Source organism: Dendrobates tinctorius, unplaced genomic scaffold (assembly GCF_039654945.1).
Source record: "Dendrobates tinctorius isolate UK_male_01 unplaced genomic scaffold, ASM3965494v1 ptg000120l, whole genome shotgun sequence".
Classification (NCBI taxonomy): domain Eukaryota; kingdom Metazoa; phylum Chordata; class Amphibia; order Anura; family Dendrobatidae; genus Dendrobates; species Dendrobates tinctorius.
The window spans coordinates 27578270-27599709 of record NW_027361788.1 but is presented as its reverse complement, the minus strand read 5'-3'; the positions used below and the strand labels follow the sequence as shown (position 1 = coordinate 27599709).

General features: G+C 42.9%; 1 protein-coding gene across 9 annotated transcripts in view; it reads right to left on the bottom strand.

Annotated features, from left to right (window-relative positions):
* SH2D3C (SH2 domain containing 3C) overlaps positions 1 to 21440 on the bottom strand; it is a 93444-nt gene that overhangs the window by 10191 nt on the left and 61813 nt on the right. For 7 of the 9 annotated variants that reach the window (XM_073540960.1, XM_073540955.1, XM_073540958.1 and 4 more), the window contains 4 exons: positions 14809 to 14848; positions 801 to 929; positions 271 to 707; positions 15 to 139 (listed from right to left, as the gene is read on the bottom strand). In XM_073540960.1, the coding sequence (XP_073397061.1) occupies positions 15 to 139; positions 271 to 707; positions 801 to 929; positions 14809 to 14848 (731 nt within the window). Of the gene's footprint in view, positions 1 to 14; positions 140 to 270; positions 708 to 800; positions 930 to 6853; positions 7133 to 14808; positions 14849 to 19032; positions 19135 to 21440 lie in introns of those variants that run through there. The other 2 variants (XM_073540961.1, XM_073540962.1) reach the window with 2 other exon arrangements.

Sequence of the window (21440 nt, the reverse complement as noted above, 5' to 3'; positions counted from 1 at the left end):
ACCCTTGTACATACTTGTACTATAGGCCGGGGATCCGGGGGTCTCACAAATGGGGGACATTGGAGAATGGAGATCTTGGATTTGGTCTACGCTGACTGCACAGCTCCTGATGATATCTCTATGGTGTGGGGAGGAGGTGCTGGAAGAAGAAATTAAAACCATTAGAGCCTACCCACCTACAAGGACCACCAAAAGAAATGAGATGGCGAAGACGATATAGATACATGTTCCTAAACTCCTTCACCTTTCCAAAAATTTTGTTCCCCATACCTGTTTGGGCAACCGTTGCTCTTGATGATTTTGTCTGCAGTTAGACCATCAGTCATGGTGATACTTCTTCTCTTCATATGTCCCTTCTGGGGGCTTTGAGAGCCATGCCTGCCCGGGGAGAGCCCATAACTGGCCTCCAGGTATCGTAGTGGAAAGGTACGATTGATAGGACAGTAGATGAGCGCACCACTCTGATCAGACACTGCCCTTCGGCTTCCAACATAAAAGCGCACCAGGGCTGGGATGTTATCAAAGCTCTCCTGTTCAAACAGATACTGTATCCGGGTGTAGCTGTCACTGGTTTTCACCATCACTTTGTTGATCTTGAAATGTAGAGGCTCGTTTTTCCATCGACAGGTCAGTACATAGTCGCCCAGACTGGTCAATGAGTCTCTAATAAGAAAGTCCCCATTTCTCTGCACCAAGCTCTCTGACACCTGTGTCAATGGAAGAACAAGCACAAATTACTCCCCATCAAAGTTGTTAGCATGAAAAGTGGAGGTGGCAACAAAGAGTAAACACCACGTTACCTCTCGTGGTATGCGCCCGTGGTACCAGGCGTGGCTGCGCAGGTCTGAGCTGTTAAGTTTTAGTTCTTCCTCTAATTCCTTATGCAGTTTCTCTGGAGGAGTGTCCAAGATGTACTTCTCCTTGGAGAACTGTCGGGACATGAAGACCATTATAAAACCCATACGACTTCATTCATCACGTATTCAGCAAAATGCAATTCTACAACTTCAGTGAGAACCGTCTCTTATGTTAATAGAGGAAAACTCAATTTACTTAATCTGTCACCTCACTCCCCACCGATCCAGTGGCTTCTGGAAATAAGTCAGGGATCCTTCTCTACAGATCAAGACTATAAATACGGCAGCTCTCATATTAATATGGACATGTGGTGCCGGGCTAATATGGACAGATGGAAAGACTGCTGGTGCTGTTCTTGTTTTTCTGGCACCAATGTATTGACATAACTCTTAATCAGTGGACTGTATTCATCATCAGAACTGGGCAAAAAAATTAAAATGGGAAAAATGTAACACTGTCTCTAACGTTCCAATACCGCTTGTCATCCCCTGCTGCTCCGTAAATATGTAACTAGTCTGACTTAGTTTTGGGACCTAGAGTCTAACAAATCTGTCTAGTTTTGCTGCAATATAGGGTCATGAAATCTGGAGACTGAGAAAGATGAGTGACATAGAACTTGATAGTAGTAGTCCTAGTTATAACTAAAGGAGCTGATACTAGATAATACGGCCAATTCCGACCATAACGAATGATGTTTGGCTCGCTTGATCATTTGTATCAAACATTTGTCCTAAACACTGGTTGGGTGCATTCCATTTTTTTTTTCTTTTAGCCAATGGTTGCATTGTCCGAAAAAGTCCAACATTGGCTTATGTAGTCGGTGCTATGTGTTCTGGGCCATATGTATGGAAGCATTAAGAAATGACCAAATAGAGCACGTGAGGACACTTTAACTCAGGGACTATTAGTATGATCATTCAATGTGATAATTCCTCTTTAATTATACATTTAGCTGCTTCAAGGCCATCAGTCTTGACTTTACCCCAAATTACATACTCCATATAGAGTGCAGTATAATCACCTGCCATGTACAATTTATACTAATGTCTTAAGTGGGATTTTGGACTCCATTAGCCACCAAGGTCTGACTGCAACTATTACCTCTGCACCCCATATATACACCTATATATATATATATATATATATATATATATATATATATATATATATATATATACATATATATATATACACTGTATACACATAATTTCATTATGAGCAAAATACACATATTGTCAACCAGGGTGCTCAAAGATCATGGGTCTCACATAGATAACAAAGCCCATGGTGGATGATCATGTGAAGAAATCAATGACGCTGGTTTTATCTGCTCCCTAGGGACATGTATCATTCAGTGACATCACTGCTACTGTACCATGACATCACTAATCTTCACCCCGGATAGTGATGACAGCACAAACCAATGAAAGTTGTGTAATTTGCCACTTATGTTTCTTTACTTACAGAACAGCTACGTGACCCGAGTTTAACAGGATCAGCATCAGCCATTTAATTCCGGCTGGTAATTCCCTTTCACATATGGCGTTGACGGCTCAGAATATTAGTGGATAGGTTTAGAGCGGAGCATGAAAGAGAATTAAGGCATTTATTCTTTATCAGTCCAGGTGGCAGTTACTAGTCTCCGCTTTTCTCTGCCCATAGCCCACGCCAGCATGAGATAATCCCCCTCCGCAGAAAATCGTATCAAAGCTGGTCTGGCTCGTTGAATAATACAGACGGTTTAGAGGCATCGTCTGCATTGTAATGAGCTTTTGTGGCCACAGGAACACCTGAGCCGATCACCCGTCCGTGTGCGGCCCCCTCTTCCTCCCACGCTGGAAAAGCAATGATGTAATGCCCTGAGTCAGCTGGATCCCTGTACTAAATCACAGCCTTGATGTGCTCTCCTGTAGAATTAGACTGGAAACTCTTGGGTTAAATGTCTCCCTTTGCACCACTAGATGAAAGTCTGATCTCATCTTTGGGTCCTACACCTCCATAATGTAGCCCTATCTCGGTCTACTGTGAATCGGGGTAGCCGTGCATGTGCATCTCTCTCCGTTTACTTCTGTCGATTTCTGGAACCCCCATAGAAGTAAATGGAGAAAGATGCCCACCTGTTCACAGACAGGACCCCATTCTCAAGATAGGAATTGAGATATGCCACGCACATTTAAGGAATATCCTATGATAGCAATACACCATTAAAGGGTTATTCCCAAAATAAAGATTGATAGGGAAAAACTTGCCAATTACTTGGGGCCTCTAAGCTCTAACCCCTCAAAAAAGGGGATATTGAATCAAAGAATGGGTCAGATATTCGTGCTCAACCTTCGCTCCCTTTATTGTCTATGTGTCAGCGGAGCAAAGTACTCAGCTTTCTCTAGCAGTCCCATAGACAATGGATCGGGGAAGAGCACATGCTTGACCTTCTCTCCATTCAAAATGGGGCTCTGCAGCCTTAATCTCAGGGCTCCAGAGCTCAGACCTCCATAATCAGCACGTCATCCCCTATCCTACATAAAACTGATAACTTGGGAATAATTTGGAATAAATTTGGGAACAACCCATTAACCCTATTAAACAACATTGATAACTTCCCGACACCCATTCGGGACTGGGCGTCACTCAAAATGAAAAAAATCGCTTCTATTTAAAAGGTACAAAAGTCAAAAAGGAATCTTTTGATTATATTTGGGGTTTCGGCATTATTTTACCACCCGACTCCTGGGTGCACTGTCAGCACATTGTATCTGAATTCACAATCCTATTGGCGTTTTGGGAGATTGGTAGAAAATGTCAATGTTTAATACTGACTGGAGATCGCTTAAATGTAAGGTATTTGCAGCTAGCGAGCCCACTGGGAAATTAGGGGAACAGTAACAAGTCTTTCCCGCCCATCATCAGATTAATTAAAGTAAATCCAGAGGTCTCTGTCCCCGACCGGCAGCTGCTCACATCACGTGATTTATTCCAGGGTTTGCCCCACATTAATTGCATTGCACTGCACGTATTATTTCTACCTTGACCCATATGGCGGGCTGCAAATATTACATGCAATGCAAAACATACGGGGGGGGACGACATTGGAAAAAAATCTTATGGCATTGGATTAAATCTTTTTTTTAGGGCACAAATACTATATCGATGGCTAGACTATGGGGGGAAATGCAGCCTTATATCTTTTGCTGTAGGCAACTTTTCTGATAAGATTTATACCAATATTTTCTTCCATATTTGCAGTCATCTGGGTGCAAAGGTTGCACTTATATCCAAGCATTAAGATCCCTTTGGAGAAGACCCTGATAGTTGGGTGCCCATTGAAGATTTTGCATTGGGGTACATAAGTTTCAAGTTACACCAACGATGCAGAGTCCAACTATTATACAATGGGAAAAAAATGGGGGAAACATGACCAAAGGATTTGCAGGGTTTTGCTTGCTATATTTGCTATTATCAATGGCAGGACAATCTGGAAAAATGAAGGTGTAAATGATGTAAGACAAGATTTATTCTAGTGCCCCCCTTCATAGTATTGGCGTTACACATAATATTTGGAGCCTCCAAGGACCCCGTCTCCTCCGACAAGCCTTTCTCTCTCCATTAGACAACCTTTGCACACCACAGCACAATTATCCTGCAGTTCTGTCCATGCTGTGAATAAGGGGAGGCCGCTCTAATTACTGGTGGGGGGACATTCAGCCTAAATATCCCCTGGAGGGACCGAGGCTTTAAGTAGATGCAGTTACCATATCAACCCAATCCTGTTAAGGCTGCGGCTTCTCTGTCTGACAACTTCCTTCTTACCAGATCTGTCTACTGCCACAAATCCGTCACCATCCATCCATTGATTTTACTAGTATATGGACAGGGAGGGGCGGTTGAGAGGGGATGGGGGTCTGTGCTGAAAATGCTTCTGAACGGAGATGCAGAATGTCAGACATGGTGAGAATATATTACCGTGCTATATATCTGCAGAGCGTGGCGGGATATGACATCACTATATGAAAATCTATGCATATATGTACGCAAAATAAAAAGCAAAAAACGGCAGCACTCCAAAAATGATGGGTAACAGTACAATCTTAGAGAGCTGATGGATATTTTTTGTTTTGTTTTGCCTATCTGTGGAAGGGTATGGTGTCTGTACCCTAAGGCCTTGTTCACACGTAACATTTCGGATGCTTTTTTTTTTTTTTTTGTGTGCATTTTACACTAACAAAATAAATGAGATTTCTAAAATCTCATCCACGTGATGTGCTTTTTTTTTTATCGATGGTACATTGTTTTTAAATAACAGCCTGTCAATTCTTTCAGTGTTTTTACTGCAGTTTTTCCCTGCATGGAGATCAAAATAGCTGAGCATCAAAAAATGTGCTAAAAAAGCCTTCAAAAGATGCATAAAGATTGATGAACCAAAAATACACGTAATTTTTGCTGCGGCTTTTATGCAGAAAAATAATGCATAAAAAAATCATACATATTTATATTATGGTATATTATATATATATATATATATATATATATATATATATATATATATATATATGTGTATGGGTGTATGTATGTATGTATGTATTTATGTATATATAGATTATATATATATATATATATATATATACACACACACACGAATACATATATATGTGATACCATCTGACCACAACCCACCACTTTACACCCACCACGCTGACACACATGGCCAATAATGGCTGACCTCCATGGTAAAAAAAAAAAATGGATATTGCTTGTGCCTTGTGGTCATCCGGCTTGTAAGTGCTCCATGTTTCCGATTCAATTCATTTTGCACATCTGACTATATCCTGAGGGTCCGTGGTATCTGATCTCTCCCCTGAGGATACCATCTCCGTGCCGGTTGCGGCACAACACATGGCTTCCCATATTAACCCTTTGGTAAGTCATATAATATATAATACGTATTGTCATGGGTTTAGCTTGCTACAAGAACAATAGCTGGAATACACCTGTAATGATTTTTTTCCTCCTAGTCTATCTAATTTTTGGAGGGGGGGGGGTTGGTCTGTAGATCACCCCTAACCGGTAGGCACTGCATATGCTGTCTGGTCTGTCATTGGTTAGAAATGATGTCATGGCTGTAAGATCATGGTAATAAGCTATTGGCGGAGGTGCAGATATACTGACGTCACCGGAGTAACACCCAGTCATTCATACATTGCTCCATCACCCGGTCTCCGTAACCCTCGCAGTGCCAAAATACAAAAAATTACTTCGGGGGTGGAGGGGGTGGTGATTGACGCCTATCCATAACTTTCACCTACAGAATTCGGTACCTTCTGCCATTTCATAAATTGTGAAATATTATCAGATACAGGCCATCATTTACAGGGCAATAAACTTTATAAATCCTCTTTAAAAAAAAAACAAACAAAACAGAAAACAATGGTACGCAATAGACTTAAAATCCACAGGCATCCACAATTCCCTCACCCGGAACGACAATATTACAATGTAAAAATGTATATAACCACGTCTGCAGACACGCAATGATATAACGTGGTTGGCATTTAATGATAAAATGATGCTTATGCCAGGATACATGGGGTCTGCAGCACTCCTGTACGATCCTGATGGGACGCATTCACACACGTGTTTAACCCCGGCTCTGTTCTATACCATAAACCACTGACATCACCTTAGACCGGCTTTAGTCTGGGCATCTATCGTAAACCCCAAAACTTCCTTCCACTGGTAATCTTCATTTACTGCGCCAAGGCTCCTTTCAAGGAAATAAGAGTTTTTCTGCTCCGTCTACATTAATTTCTACATCAACATATAGACGCCAACCTCTATATGTAACATCCTGCGTCTATATCAACTTCTTTCTGGTTAAGATTGGCAGGTTGGACCCATGCAACCACTTAGGTGGCGACTACATGCTATGCCCATCTACCTGTTAAGGGTAGATGGATATGTAAATATGGTATTTGATGGTTTATTTCTTGTGGGTCCTTACCTGCACCTGCATGAAAGACCCCCGGTAGAAGCAGCATGCTGCAGCTGACAGAGCGCTCCATAAACTGCACCGTTCAGTCATGGTGAGATCAAATCCTCCATCCAAATTTAGAAAAAATAGGGAAAAACCAAATAAGGACGTTGAGTTATGATAAATCTCCTCGTCGGCTGGTGGTTGCGGAGTGGCTTGTGCCACTGACGGCGGTGGTTACTGGTGCTGATGCTGCTGTTGGATTGCAGGCTGATGCTTGGAGCATTACCTCATCCTTGTCAAAAGAGCATCATGGGAGGAGCGCTCATCGAAAATCAGCTCTGGCCAAAGCCTCTCCTCCCTGTCTCCCCCTCCTCCATTCTCTCCTTTTCTGCTCTTATCTCCCAATTCCCTTTTATGCCTCTCCAGGCTTACACCTCCCCCTTTCTAGGGATTTTTTTTTTAAGGTTGGGAGAAGAGGGCTACTGCATGTATGAATGAATGAAGTTTCTGCTGCTGCGGTAGGAGGGGGGCAGGAATGTGAGGTCATGGGGAACATCTGAGATTGAGGTCTAGGTCACTCTAAGAAAATACAGGAAAGATGTATATCTTTGTACCGTGTTAGCCAGTAGATAGAAAAATATTCAGGATTGAGAGTCCTCAGTAGTTGATACCTTTTAATGGCTAACTGAAAAGATGGTAATACATTGCAAGCTTTCGAGACTACTCAGGTCTCTTCATCAGGCTAGACTAATACAAAATCTGAAGTCACATATTTATGCACAATACAGCCTAGAAAAAATGCAATAGATAAGACAAGTGACGTGAAGCAGAACTATCAATATGGGAGAGGGAGAAACATAAATATAAACATTGGACCAGTTCATAGATAAGGAGTCTGGATGTTTTATGGTCCTCTGATTGGGGTCTAGTTCTGTGTTGCCCTGCAAGGTTTTAAAAGGAAATTCCTTAATTGATGTAAAAAGACATAAATCCATGCGACACATTCATTCCAGCACTGAGAGTGTCAAAGTTCGTCATAAATTTGTACTCCCAAACTCGTCTCTCTATCTGAGATGTGAAGTTACCTTTCAATACCAGTAATTTCATATCCATGCTGCTGTGATCAGGGATACAGAAATGTTTTGCCACAGGTAGATCCATTCTTTTTTCTCTTATTGTGTGACGATGAGCATTCATCCTTGTTCTAAGCTTTTGCCCTGTCTCCCCCACATACAGACCCCCAGTTGGACATTTAGTACAAATAATTAAGTACACCACATTAGATGTAATGCAGGTGAAAGTACCTGGGATCTTGTAGTCCTGATGTGAGTTGGGGATCTTTATCTTGTCCGTGGTCATTATAAATGGACAGGTTTTACATTTTTTCTGGTTGCAAGGAAAGGTTCCTGCAGCTGTTGGAGAGGACAGGGAGCTTCTGACAATGATGCTTCTTAAATTTGGGGGCTGCCTAAAACACAGCAGTGGGGGGTCTGGAAAAATTGATTTTAATCGGGCATCTTTTTGTAGTAAAGGTTGTAATTTCCGTGCAGCTCCCCTTAGCACCTCCAGATTTGGGTTGTAGGTGACTACTAGAGGCACTCGGTTATTTTCTTCTTTAGCTTTGTAATGTAGCAGGTGATTCCTTGACAATCTGGTGGCTCTTGTAATTTGGTTTTCAATTGTTCTTGGATGGTAACCCTGATTCAAAAAGGTTTTTTTGAGGCGACCAAGGTGTTTGTCTCTATCCATGGGGTTGGAACATATACGATTGTATCTGATGGCTTGGCTATAGATAATAGAGTTCTTTATGTGTTTTGGATGGAAACTGTCCCATTTAAGGTATGTTGGACGGTCGATTGGCTTCTGATACAGGGATGTCTCTATTTCATTGTTTTTTAGCTTAATGATGGTGTCCAAAAAATTAATCTCGGTACTGGAGTAGTTGAGTGTTAAATTGATGGTGGGATGAAATTGATTAAACTGTTCGTGGAACGTCTTTAGCTGTTGCTCAGACTCCGTCCAGATGATTAAAATATCATCAATGAAGCGGTAGTAGGCCAGGGGCCTGATGGGGCATGAGGACAAAAAATCGCTTTCAAGCTTGGCCATGAAAAGATTTGCATACTGTGGAGCCATTTTACTTCCCATAGCTGTGCCAGTCTCCTGTAGATAGATCCTGTTGTCAAATTCAAAGTAATTGTGGGTGAGGATGAATTTTATAAGTTTCACCACGGCATCAGCATCAGTCCCTGTGTTTTCCATGAAGAATTTGCAGGCATGTAAACCATCTTGGTGTGGGATATTAGAGTACAAAGATTCCACATCCATGGTGGCCAGGATGGTTCCTTCTGGTAGAGGACCTATTGCTGCTAGTTTATTCAATAGGTCAGTTGTGTCCTGAATGTAGCTGGATGTATCCTTCACCAGTGGTTTAAGAATACCCTCTACCCATCCAGATACCTGCTCCCTCACTGAGCAGGTATCTGGATGGGTAGAGGGTATTCTTAAACCACTGGTGAAGGATACATCCAGCTACATTCAGGACACAACTGACCTATTGAATAAACTAGCAGCAATAGGTCCTCTACCAGAAGGAACCATCCTGGCCACCATGGATGTGGAATCTTTGTACTCTAATATCCCACACCAAGATGGTTTACATGCCTGCAAATTCTTCATGGAAAACACAGGGACTGATGCTGATGCCGTGGTGAAACTTATAAAATTCATCCTCACCCACAATTACTTTGAATTTGACAACAGGATCTATCTACAGGAGACTGGCACAGCTATGGGAAGTAAAATGGCTCCACAGTATGCAAATCTTTTCATGGCCAAGCTTGAAAGCGATTTTTTGTCCTCATGCCCCATCAGGCCCCTGGCCTACTACCGCTTCATTGATGATATTTTAATCATCTGGACGGAGTCTGAGCAACAGCTAAAGACGTTCCACGAACAGTTTAATCAATTTCATCCCACCAACAATTTAACACTCAACTACTCCAGTACCGAGATTAATTTTTTGGACACCATCATTAAGCTAAAAAACAATGAAATAGAGACATCCCTGTATCAGAAGCCAATCGACCGTCCAACATACCTTAAATGGGACAGTTTCCATCCAAAACACATAAAGAACTCTATTATCTATAGCCAAGCCATCAGATACAATCGTATATGTTCCAACCCCATGGATAGAGACAAACACCTTGGTCGCCTCAAAAAAACCTTTTTGAATCAGGGTTACCATCCAAGAACAATTGAAAACCAAATTACAAGAGCCACCAGATTGTCAAGGAATCACCTGCTACATTACAAAGCTAAAGAAGAAAATAACCGAGTGCCTCTAGTAGTCACCTACAACCCAAATCTGGAGGTGCTAAGGGGAGCTGCACGGAAATTACAACCTTTACTACAAAAAGATGCCCGATTAAAATCAATTTTTCCAGACCCCCCACTGCTGTGTTTTAGGCAGCCCCCAAATTTAAGAAGCATCATTGTCAGAAGCTCCCTGTCCTCTCCAACAGCTGCAGGAACCTTTCCTTGCAACCAGAAAAAATGTAAAACCTGTCCATTTATAATGACCACGGACAAGATAAAGATCCCCAACTCACATCAGGACTACAAGATCCCAGGTACTTTCACCTGCATTACATCTAATGTGGTGTACTTAATTATTTGTACTAAATGTCCAACTGGGGGTCTGTATGTGGGGGAGACAGGGCAAAAGCTTAGAACAAGGATGAATGCTCATCGTCACACAATAAGAGAAAAAAGAATGGATCTACCTGTGGCAAAACATTTCTGTATCCCTGATCACAGCAGCATGGATATGAAATTACTGGTATTGAAAGGTAACTTCACATCTCAGATAGAGAGACGAGTTTGGGAGTACAAATTTATGACGAACTTTGACACTCTCAGTGCTGGAATGAATGTGTCGCATGGATTTATGTCTTTTTACATCAATTAAGGAATTTCCTTTTAAAACCTTGCAGGGCAACACAGAACTAGACCCCAATCAGAGGACCATAAAACATCCAGACTCCTTATCTATGAACTGGTCCAATGTTTATATTTATGTTTCTCCCTCTCCCATATTGATAGTTCTGCTTCACGTCACTTGTCTTATCTATTGCATTTTTTCTAGGCTGTATTGTGCATAAATATGTGACTTCAGATTTTGTATTAGTCTAGCCTGATGAAGAGACCTGAGTAGTCTCGAAAGCTTGCAATGTATTACCATCTTTTCAGTTAGCCATTAAAAGGTATCAACTACTGAGGACTCTCAATCCTGAATATTTTTCTAAGAAAATAGTCATTAACATGAAAAATAGAAATGCTCTGCTGATAATTTTTCACGTAAGTGACAAATTTATAATATATACTAAAGGGTTAATCTGACCTGCTTTTTTATGTGTGTACTGGTAATGCAAAGCCCCCCATGCACTTTAGATAGCTGCTGGATGAGCGATGGTCTGGCCAGCAGCTATCTCGCCCAATCGCCCCATACACAGGAGCACTCGCTCTATAGTGAGCTCTGTGTTCTCTATGAGAGATCCGATGTCAGACATCTGATGGCTGCTTATCTCAGGGAGAACAAAAAGATTGGTGGTCCGAAATTGTACATGAAATCATTTGTCTGGGGAGATTCAGGGAGGGGCGTAAACATTGGACTATTGGACTTGACAATATTGGAAGGTTCGAACTATGTTAGTCTGATGTGTATGGGGGAAATTAAGAACTCCTAGTGGACCCCAGCTAAAGGCCCACCATAAAATTCCAACACATAATGTCAGTGGAAGGAAGGATCTGTACTGTTAGATTTCATCGACCAATCCATTCGTTGGGAGCGGTAAGGATTCTGATGGTGGCTCTCTTATGGAGAACACAGGAGCACTCAGCCCGAGCTTAGTATGGGGGACTCAGGAGATATAGGAATCAGCTGAAATAGATAATGTGAATAACGGCTTTAAAACCAGTAGACCTACTGTCTATCAAAAGGAAACACAGTAGAGGCCTTCCATGCAAGAGAAGTACAGGGGTCACTTACTCTTCAATAGCAATCCAAAAGAGATAGGGGGCCTACTCTATCAATATGAGATCAGTGGGGGCTTGGAGTCCCCAATATACATCAGACTAACAGAGGTCAAACCCTGTCGATTTCGGAGGACTCGGCCCACAATCTAATGAGTATGGGGTGCTCCTGACTCTACCCCGACAGAGGATGTTGTAGGTGATGAGGATCCAGAATGTCTGATTTCCAACTTCCAATCCTTTTGTTCTCATCACTGACGACAGAGGAGTTCGACAGTGTAAGGATGGCATAGGCAAGTATGAACTTTCCTGCAAGTTGATGTAAATATCAAAGTGGTTGCAGTGTTCACCCATAGGTCCATGGTTGATTGGAGGGAGTGCCAAGAGTCAGACCCCCCATTGTCCATTATTGGCCTATACTAAAAATGGGCAATCAATTTTAAAAAGGAAAATAACCCCATTTGCCCCAATAGTTTCTGTTCCTCTGTGCAGCTGCACAGATTGATATGTCAGCCTCTAGTGCCAAGCATTCCCCCTGTACCCCATCTCCATGTGCAGATACTAAACCATAAAATATCTTTGGGGTGGTGTTTTGCGGTAGGAATTTCCTGGTGCTATGTGCCAAAATCTGTAGGCCAACACAGTACAGGTTTCAATGGAAGAGTCAGAATGAGTTTTATAGCCAATAAGGTGGGGGGCTACAAGTAAATTAGGACCCCAACTCTCCCCATTTTGTAATGTTTGCTGAACATAGCGTAATCCCGGATACTGCCATATAATTTCAGGCCAATATTGCCATGTACAGCTCCCATTGTACTGGTGCCCACACAATGCTCCATTATAGAGCACACAAAATACTGCCATATAGTGACAACATTATATATTTCTTACATTATTTAAATGAAATTTTAGTAAAATGCACCTTTTTTGTATGTTACTAAGCTTTTGGGTGATGCTACTGTTAATAGCGGAGATATTGCTCCATACATGTCCATGCAGTTGCAGCTTGTAGGAAGCAGTATTTCTCCTGGTTGCCAAGGTTTGTAAATTCACAAAGCTGAGTACTTGGCAAGGTTAAGTCTACAGACAAGTGTCTGTCCTTATTGGCCTGGATTCACTTGACAGATGCTCTATTTTGTGAAGCCGCGAAAAAACTGAAAGCAGACATGTGGCGGTACGGAGAGCCGCAAGAGCAACAACTCCTCCAAATAAAGGGTACTCATTAGGATCCAAAACTGGGTATAGCCACCAAAAGATGACTTCTACTCTCTTAGGACATTTTTTTAAAGAAATATAGCTCCAAGTCATATTTGAAGCCTAAAAAGAGCACTCCAGAAGACGCTGATAGGATGTTATGCCTGGTGCAGGTACAGAAGGGTCGGAGCATGACACAAAGATAAAGGTCATGGTTCGCCCCCTCAGTAGATCTGCTTTATTCTGGAGTGTTGGACCATTCTAGCAACTTATCACCTGTCCACAAGACCGGCAAAAATGTACTGATTCCTGGGGATCTGACCTCAACGATCAGCAATATATCCAACGTGGCAATCTCAGCCAGTCCTATAGACAATAAATGGAGCAGTGGTGCACATGAGGGTCAATCACTTCATTTAAATGGAGGACCCCAGAGTGTGGACCCCAACGATCAACAATTTATCACCTCTCTTGTGAATAAGTAATAAGATGCTATGGTCGGACAACCCCTTTAATACCCTTTTTAGCCAGGTATGATTTACCTGATCTCTATATTGGCAGGTTTGTCATTAAGGGATCAGGGAGGTTTGGTGACAGGGAAGTTAGGAGCTATTATGATTGCCGTTACTGCATTCCCCAACTTCTTGCACTATTAGGAATCTTTCTTCACTCCACCACTTCATGTAACATATTAGTCATGAAACTTCCTGTGGGTTTGTGCCAAATATTGAAACTATCCCCCATTCACGGGATAGTGCATAACTTCCCAATCACTGGGGGTCCGCTACCGTGCTGATTGTCCTCCATTGGCTTAATCTTGTCCACCAACAATAATATTTCTATAAAGACATGTGACCACTGCAGATAATCATTGGCTGCAATGAACACCACTGAGGTCTAAGCCAGTGATTGGCTGCATCAGTCACATGTCAGTGTCCAGAAGTCATGGCTGGATGCCAGAGACTGGTGGACTACCCAAGAAGTGGTGGGAGGAAGCAGAAGGATCGGTTTATTTTAGGTTACCAATTTCAGATGTGATATTTTTTACCCTCAATATGAGGAATTAGGCCTAAAGTTACAGGGGTTGTCCAGATCTCGAAATACCTGTTTGCTTGTTTTTTGCAAAAAACAGAGTCATTCCTGTCAACAGATTTAGTCTGGTATTACAGATCTATTAAAGGGGTTGTCCAGGACTGAACTATACATGACCCATTTGTAAGATAGATCATCAACATTATGGGGTCCAACACATGGCTCCCCTATAATCATCTGAAACAAATGGTAGATATAATTCCTACTCAGCAGTGGCCGCTAAGCAATATACATGGCTGCTCTGTTTCGCTCCATTCATTGCTTCATTCCGGTGGTATCTTGCTTTCTGGGTGCTGCAAATTGCTGAACTTGTGTTGGACCCCCAACGATTTCACGTTGATGATTTATTTTGCAATAGGTGGACAACACCTTTAAAGTGAATGGGTCTGAGTTGCAATACCACATATGGACAGGTGTGGTGCTGCTTTGAAAGATAGAAGCAATGTTTATCTAGTAATGTAGACCACTTTCATTACAGAGGGCCATAGAGATGTGCTGCATATCCCGTCTACTACTGTCTGTAGCATCTCCCTATGGGACTTGACTTCATTAGACTGACATCATCCATTGTGTATTGGGTGCCGCTAATCCTCAATGCGATGCAGCAGGTGGCAGACCTAGGATAAACATATGGTGAGAAGAGGTAGAGGGATCCTTACCTTCACATACTCGCTTCCACCATCCAGACTATTACACGTGCTGCAAGAGAGAGTGCAAACATTAAGAAAATGTCAAACAGCGCCACTCTTATATTATTGGCTGTGCTCAGAATTTCAGCTCAGACGGAGAAATAGACACTTTTGATAAATGAGATTCCCCATGTGTTAATAAATATGTATAACATTTCATAATAAAACCCATATCCGAGACCCCCCAATATAATAACCAAGTTCCATACAGAAAATCTGCCATTTTATTGTTTTGCCAGTATATGTGCTGCCCCATTTCGGGATCTCCCTGCGGACCCATTCAAAGATGAGGGGAGCGGACGTTGTGTTCTCAGTCAGGTTTCCTGACCGGGGTGAATCACAGAAGGGTCAAGAGGCAGGGTGTGACTCCTCCTGGCCGAAGCCGCAACTCAGGAAACAGTGTGCTTCATCCATGGATGTGGACAATGGGAAGCTTCCTCCATGTTCCTGCTGCATCCTCTTATGTCAAGAAGGGGAGAATAATAACTTACAGCACACGTACACAGGCTCGTTACCTGGGACCTATTAACGCTGCATTCACAAAGTATATACAGTTGAAACCAGAAGTTTCCATACACTATATAAAAAGACACATCTGCATGTTTTTCTCAATATCTGACATGAAATCCGAATAAACCTTTCCCGTTTTAGGTCAATTAGGATTACCATAATTATTATTTTCCAAATGCCAGAATAATGAGAGAGAGAATGTTTTAAGGCATTTGTTTTACTTATTAAAAAGTAAAAGGTTTACATACACTAAGATTACTATGCCTTTAAACAATTCTGGACTGCCCATATGATGATGTCATGTGTTTGGAAACTACTCATATGTTTTTGGCAACATCTGAGTTAATTAGAGACACACCTGTGGATGCATTTGAATGCACACCTGAAACACACTGCTTCTTTGTGTAGCATCATGAGAAAGTCTAAAGAAATCAGCCAAGATATCAGGAAGAGATTTGTGGACTTGTACAAGTCTGGCTCATCCTTGGGTACAATTCCAAGATACCTGAAGGTGCCTTGCTCATCTGTACAAACAATTATACGCAAGTACAAACAAGATGGGAATGTCCAGTCATTATGCCGCTCAGGAAGGAGACAGGTTCTGTGTCCCAGAGATGAACGTGCTTTGGTCTGACATGTGCATATCAACCGAAAGACAAAAGCAAAAGACCTTGTGAAGATGATGGTGGATGATGGTAAGATTGTGTCAATATCTACAGTGAGACCAGTACTTTATCAACATGGGGTACATGGGGTGAAAGGCCACTCTGCCAGGATGAAGTCATTACTCCAAAAGACACATAAAAGAAACAGATTAATGTTTGCTAATGCACACAGGAACAAATTTATTTTAATTTTTGGAGACATATCCTGTGGTCTGATGAAACTAAAATTGAAATTTTTGGAAATAATGACCATCGTTACGTGTGGAGGAAAAATGGAGAAGCTTGGAAGCCTAAGAACACCATCCCAACTGTGAAACACGGGGGGAGGCAGCATCATGTTGTGGGGTTGTTTTGCTGCAAGAGGGACTGGTGCACTTCACAAAATAGTTGGCATCATGAGAAAAAAAGATTATGTGGCAATACTGAAGCTCAACTCAAGACATCAGCCAGGGAGTTAAAGCTTGGGAGGAAATGGGTCTGCCAAATGGACAATGACCCGACGCATACTGCCAAAATGTTAACAAAGTGGCTTAAGAATAACAAAATCAATATTTTGGAACGGCCATCACAAAGCCCTGATCTCAATCCTATTGAAAATTTATGGGCAAAGCTGAAAAGGCCGGTGCGAGCAAGGCGACCTACAAACCTGGATCAGTTGCCCCAGTTTTGTCAGCAGGGCCGGCGTTGGCGGCAGGTAGACCAGGCAGCTGCCTAGGGCCCCTGCTATGGGGCCTGTGAGTCAGGGGGGCCCGCCTGCTGCCAGCGCCGACTTTCCCCCGCTAGTGCCGACGCATTCAACTATACCAGCTTCTATTATGCCGGTACAGTTCAAAGCAATGATGGAGGAGAGAGCGTCATGTGACGCTCCCTCTCCCATCATTCCCCTCTGCCTCTTGGGGGGGGCTACATTATATTCCATGGGGGGGCTACAATATATTCAATGGGAGGGTGTATTATATTCTGTGAGGAAGGATTGCATCATACTCTTATGGGGCTACATTATATTCTATGGTGGTGGGCTGTATTATATTCTATGAGAGGATGTATTAAATATATTATATTCTATGAGGGGTGATTGCATCATACTCTATGAGGGGGCTACATTACACTATATGAGGGGGCTACATTGTATTCTATGGGGGCTGCATTATATTCTGTGGGGGGGCTAGATTATATTGTATGGGGGGCTTCATTATACTCTATGGGGAGCTTCACTATATTATATGAGGAAGGCTACATTGTATTCTATGGAGGGGCTACATTATATTCTTTGGGGGCTGCATTATATTCTATGGGGGGCTGCATTATACTCTATGAGGGGGCTACCATATATTCTATGGAGGGGCTGCATTATAGTATATGAGGGGGGCTGTATTATACTTAGAGGGCCATATTATATTCTGTGGGTTGGCTGCATTATACTTTGTGGGGTGGCAGCATTATACTATATGTGGGCTGCATTATACTGTATCAAGGACTATGGCGAATACGGTACATTATACTATATGAAGAACTATGGGGTGCATTATACTATGGGAAGTGAATTGTACTACATGGATGACTATGGCGGTGCATTATACTATATGGAGCACTATGAGGAGTGTATGATACTATATGGAGGACTGAACACTGTATTTTAATATATGAAGGACTATGAGGAGTGTATTATACTATATGGAGGACTCCATAACAGATTTGGCCTGAAAAAGGCATGTTTATGCCGAAACATTGCAGAAGTACATCTGTTTTTCACTAGGGTCATTTTTGTTTTTTTGTATGGTGGTGGTTCTAGCCTCATTTTTCATATGAATTTTGGGTCACAAACTTATCATTTGAGTGTCAAAGTTTTTTGTTATTTTGTTATTATGGGAGGTTTACGTCTGAACTCCTGACAAATGTAAAAACATATGGCACAGTATGGGCGTACATTGGCCTCTGTCGCCTACAGGCTACCATGTTTTTGCTTTTTCTTTTTTTTGGACATCTCCTTTAGCCTCTGTTAGTAACTGTATGATGTATAGGGTGGGATCTTTCCCAGCTTATGTGAATGCCTATTAGGGAATATAATGGTATATTTCTGGAGAACCTCTTTACACCCGGGGTCCCGAGCCTACAAACTATTGCATTGTCTTCAAAGTGATCGGTACTTTGCTGACACAGAAAATCCCATTACACTGCAGTCCACAGTGCAGACAACAGGCCAGGGGGGAAGAATGAGATCAGCGCTTTGTCAGGGGGGCTGTGACCTCCCTAAATATAACTAGAATTTTAATTATAACCAGATGATCTGAATGAGATAAGTGTGTTCGTGGGAAAGAGGGAATCCCGGAGAACATGAGGAAGAATATGGGAGAGGGTAGTGGGGGTAAAAAGGCTGCAATCATCACTAGGAAAGGGGATATGTCCACTATAGCATGTAATGGTCAAATGGTGAGCAACCAAGGCATGTGTCCTGGGTGCTCAAACGCCACTTTGTAGTATTTTGGTGCAGGGCTTGTGTACTAATCTGAATCTTTGCCCAGGTGACAGATAGCTCTGCCATGCCAAAAGAGAAATATATTTCCCACGTCTGATAATCACGGTGATAGTACCAACCAGGGATCTCAACAATCTCTACGGCAATTCTGAAGCAGTCGAATTCAGGTCGGGAGACCCACGGGCGGTCCGTGCTCGGACGGCATTATTTGTCGGGTGATGCATAAAAATCATTGTGATGGGCAGGACGTTGTCCCATGTTAAGAGGTGATGTGCTGCCGAAAACTTGTTCTGTACATAGCCACAGAACGGTCGTATTAGCGATCGTTCCGTCCCGATCATTGCTCATCGAGATCATGTAAATGAACGCTGAACGACTTGTATCGGCTGTGTAAATGGGCCATTATCAAGGTCACCTCTGATACATCTCAACGTCTATTTCAGTGATGCAGACGTGACATCTATGTTTTTTGCTTTACTACTTCCTATATCAGATATGTAGAAATATACCATGTTCCCGTCGTCCCCATAGTAGATTACTTACCAGTATCCCATGGGGTAACATCTTCTCCCCACATCAGACACTGCTCTGAAATCTAAATTCATCTCCCAGTGATACGTTCTCAGCTCCTGAGCAGCAGGACAGTTTGTGAACTTGAGAAAGTGAGTCCTGGAGCCCTCCAGCCTCTCTCCTCCTCCTCAGCCCGCTCGGCCCTCCCTCCATTGCCCTGTATGGAATGTACAAGGGGATGTCTCCTCCACAATTTGGCATCTGAAGGAATTCCAGGTCATTAACATGCACAGGGCATCACCAGGGCCTCCTCCCCATACACAGAGAAGTAAAAGTAACCCCTGGAGAGGAGATTCAAATTTTAAAAGAAGATATTTCAGATCTGAGATTTTTCGTCCTCAGCCCTAAATAAACTTTGTACCTCTGGAAGGAAAACATTTCCAACGGCCGGCCGGGTACACGGCTTTGTCGTACACAGCTGCGACATAAGAGTCACGAATCCCACATTTCTGTCTATGGGGTCAACATGACAGTACTTCTCACAGAATAAGGAGATGGGAACATAAGTGAGGACCAATAGGGAAGTCGCACGATTAACAATTCCCAAATATAACATTGTTATCGCCGTATAAGAGGGAGTCATCCAATAAGACCCCAGTATATATTGGAACTCTGACCCCAAATGTCACTGTTGCATTGACAAAATAAAGGTCTGTGAGCCTCTGTATTCTACTGACAGGCCCTGCGAACATTGGTTCCTCGTTATGGGTTAATCCGATGTGAGGTGGTGATATTTTAAGCTTACAGAAGTGTTACAACCTCTTTGTATGCAGAGTTTTTTGCTATCATTGGTTCGTGCTAATATTCCCATCGGTGCTCGAGTAAAACTAGTCGTTTTTAGGGTAGATCGGATCATTTACGTGGGCTGAAAAAGCATCGTTGTCCGCTACACATCCTACCGTGCAAACAGTATACAAACAACAATTGTATTAATGAACTTGGCTTCTTGTGCTGACTACATCAGCCGAGCCGCCGATCTCAGGGATTGGCTGCAGCGGTGATGTGCATTGTTGTGGAGAGGTCACCACTGCATCCAAAACACAAGGACCATAGCAGTGGCAGAGAGGTAGTGCCGGTCCTGGGGTGGGTGATACCTGCTGTGTTTGCTATTTTACATATATAAAAGGCATTTGGGGACCAAATAAGTTGGATCTACAAGGGCGGATTTCATCCTATAACAAGCGCCAATTTAAGATATTACCAAGTTTATCAGGCAGGGCCAGAATAGGAAACCTTACACTAGATGCAGGCACTCAGCACACTGATGACCGGGGCGCAGACATTTAGGGGAGCAGTTTCTCAAGGGCTGATGTAAAGGTGCTTTTGCACAGACTGATGCAGTCTCTATGGGGACAAATGTGCCGATGTAAACCCACCTGTATCCCCACCATTCTTTTAGCCAGATTGCCAATCATAGAACCTTCAAATAATGGAATTGTTAAATGTCCTGCTTTTTTCCTGCTGCAGGTGGAGGCGCGGGAGAGACAAATCTCCAATAGTGAAGTATTCCTATATGGTTATTCCTATGACCATTTATTGAATGCAATCAATATGGCACATTCTGAGTGATAATCAATCCTTCTGTTTTCTCATAGGAAAAGACTGAAGGCCATATACACAGACGGCAGATGATGGCTCAAGGATGGAGACATTGCTTATGACTGCTGAGACACCTAGTTGTCCTTCAAGGAGTGGTATCAGGCTCCAACCAGCTGGGTGTCAGGGCTGTGCCCGGCTGGGTTTATAGGCTGTGTCCGGCTGGGTGTCAGGGCTGTGCCTGGCTGGGTTTCAAAGTTGTGTCCGGCTGGGTGTCAGGGCTGGGTCCGGCTGGATGTCAGGACTGCATCCCCCTGGGTGTCAGGGCTGCGCCCAGCTGAGTTTCAAAGCTGCATCTGGCTAGGTGTGAAGGATGCGCCCGGCTGGGTGTCAGGGATGCGCCTGGCTGGGTGTCAGGGATGCGCCCCGCTGGGTGTCAGGGATGCGCCCCGCTGGGTGTCAGGGATGCGCCCCGCTGGGTGTCAGGGATGCGCCCGGCTGGGTGTCAGGGATGCGCCCCGCTGGGTGTCAGGGATGCGCCCCGCTGGGTGTCAGGGATGCGCCTGGCTGAATATCAATCTGCCAATAACAGTCTTCCTTCAGAAACAGTGCCACTTTTGTCCTTGGCCTGTGTATGACACTGCAACGGAGCCATAAAAAGAACAGAAGTTATATGGTAAACCATATACAGCCCATGAGTAAGAGTGGTGTTAATGTAATCTAAAAAAAAGATTGGGCATGTTGAAATCCAACATGTCTAATCTTTCTATTCCTCAATGACAGATTACAAAGTCGGAGTACCCTTATAAATTTCAGATAAATGGTTATTCATGCTAAAGTCAGAA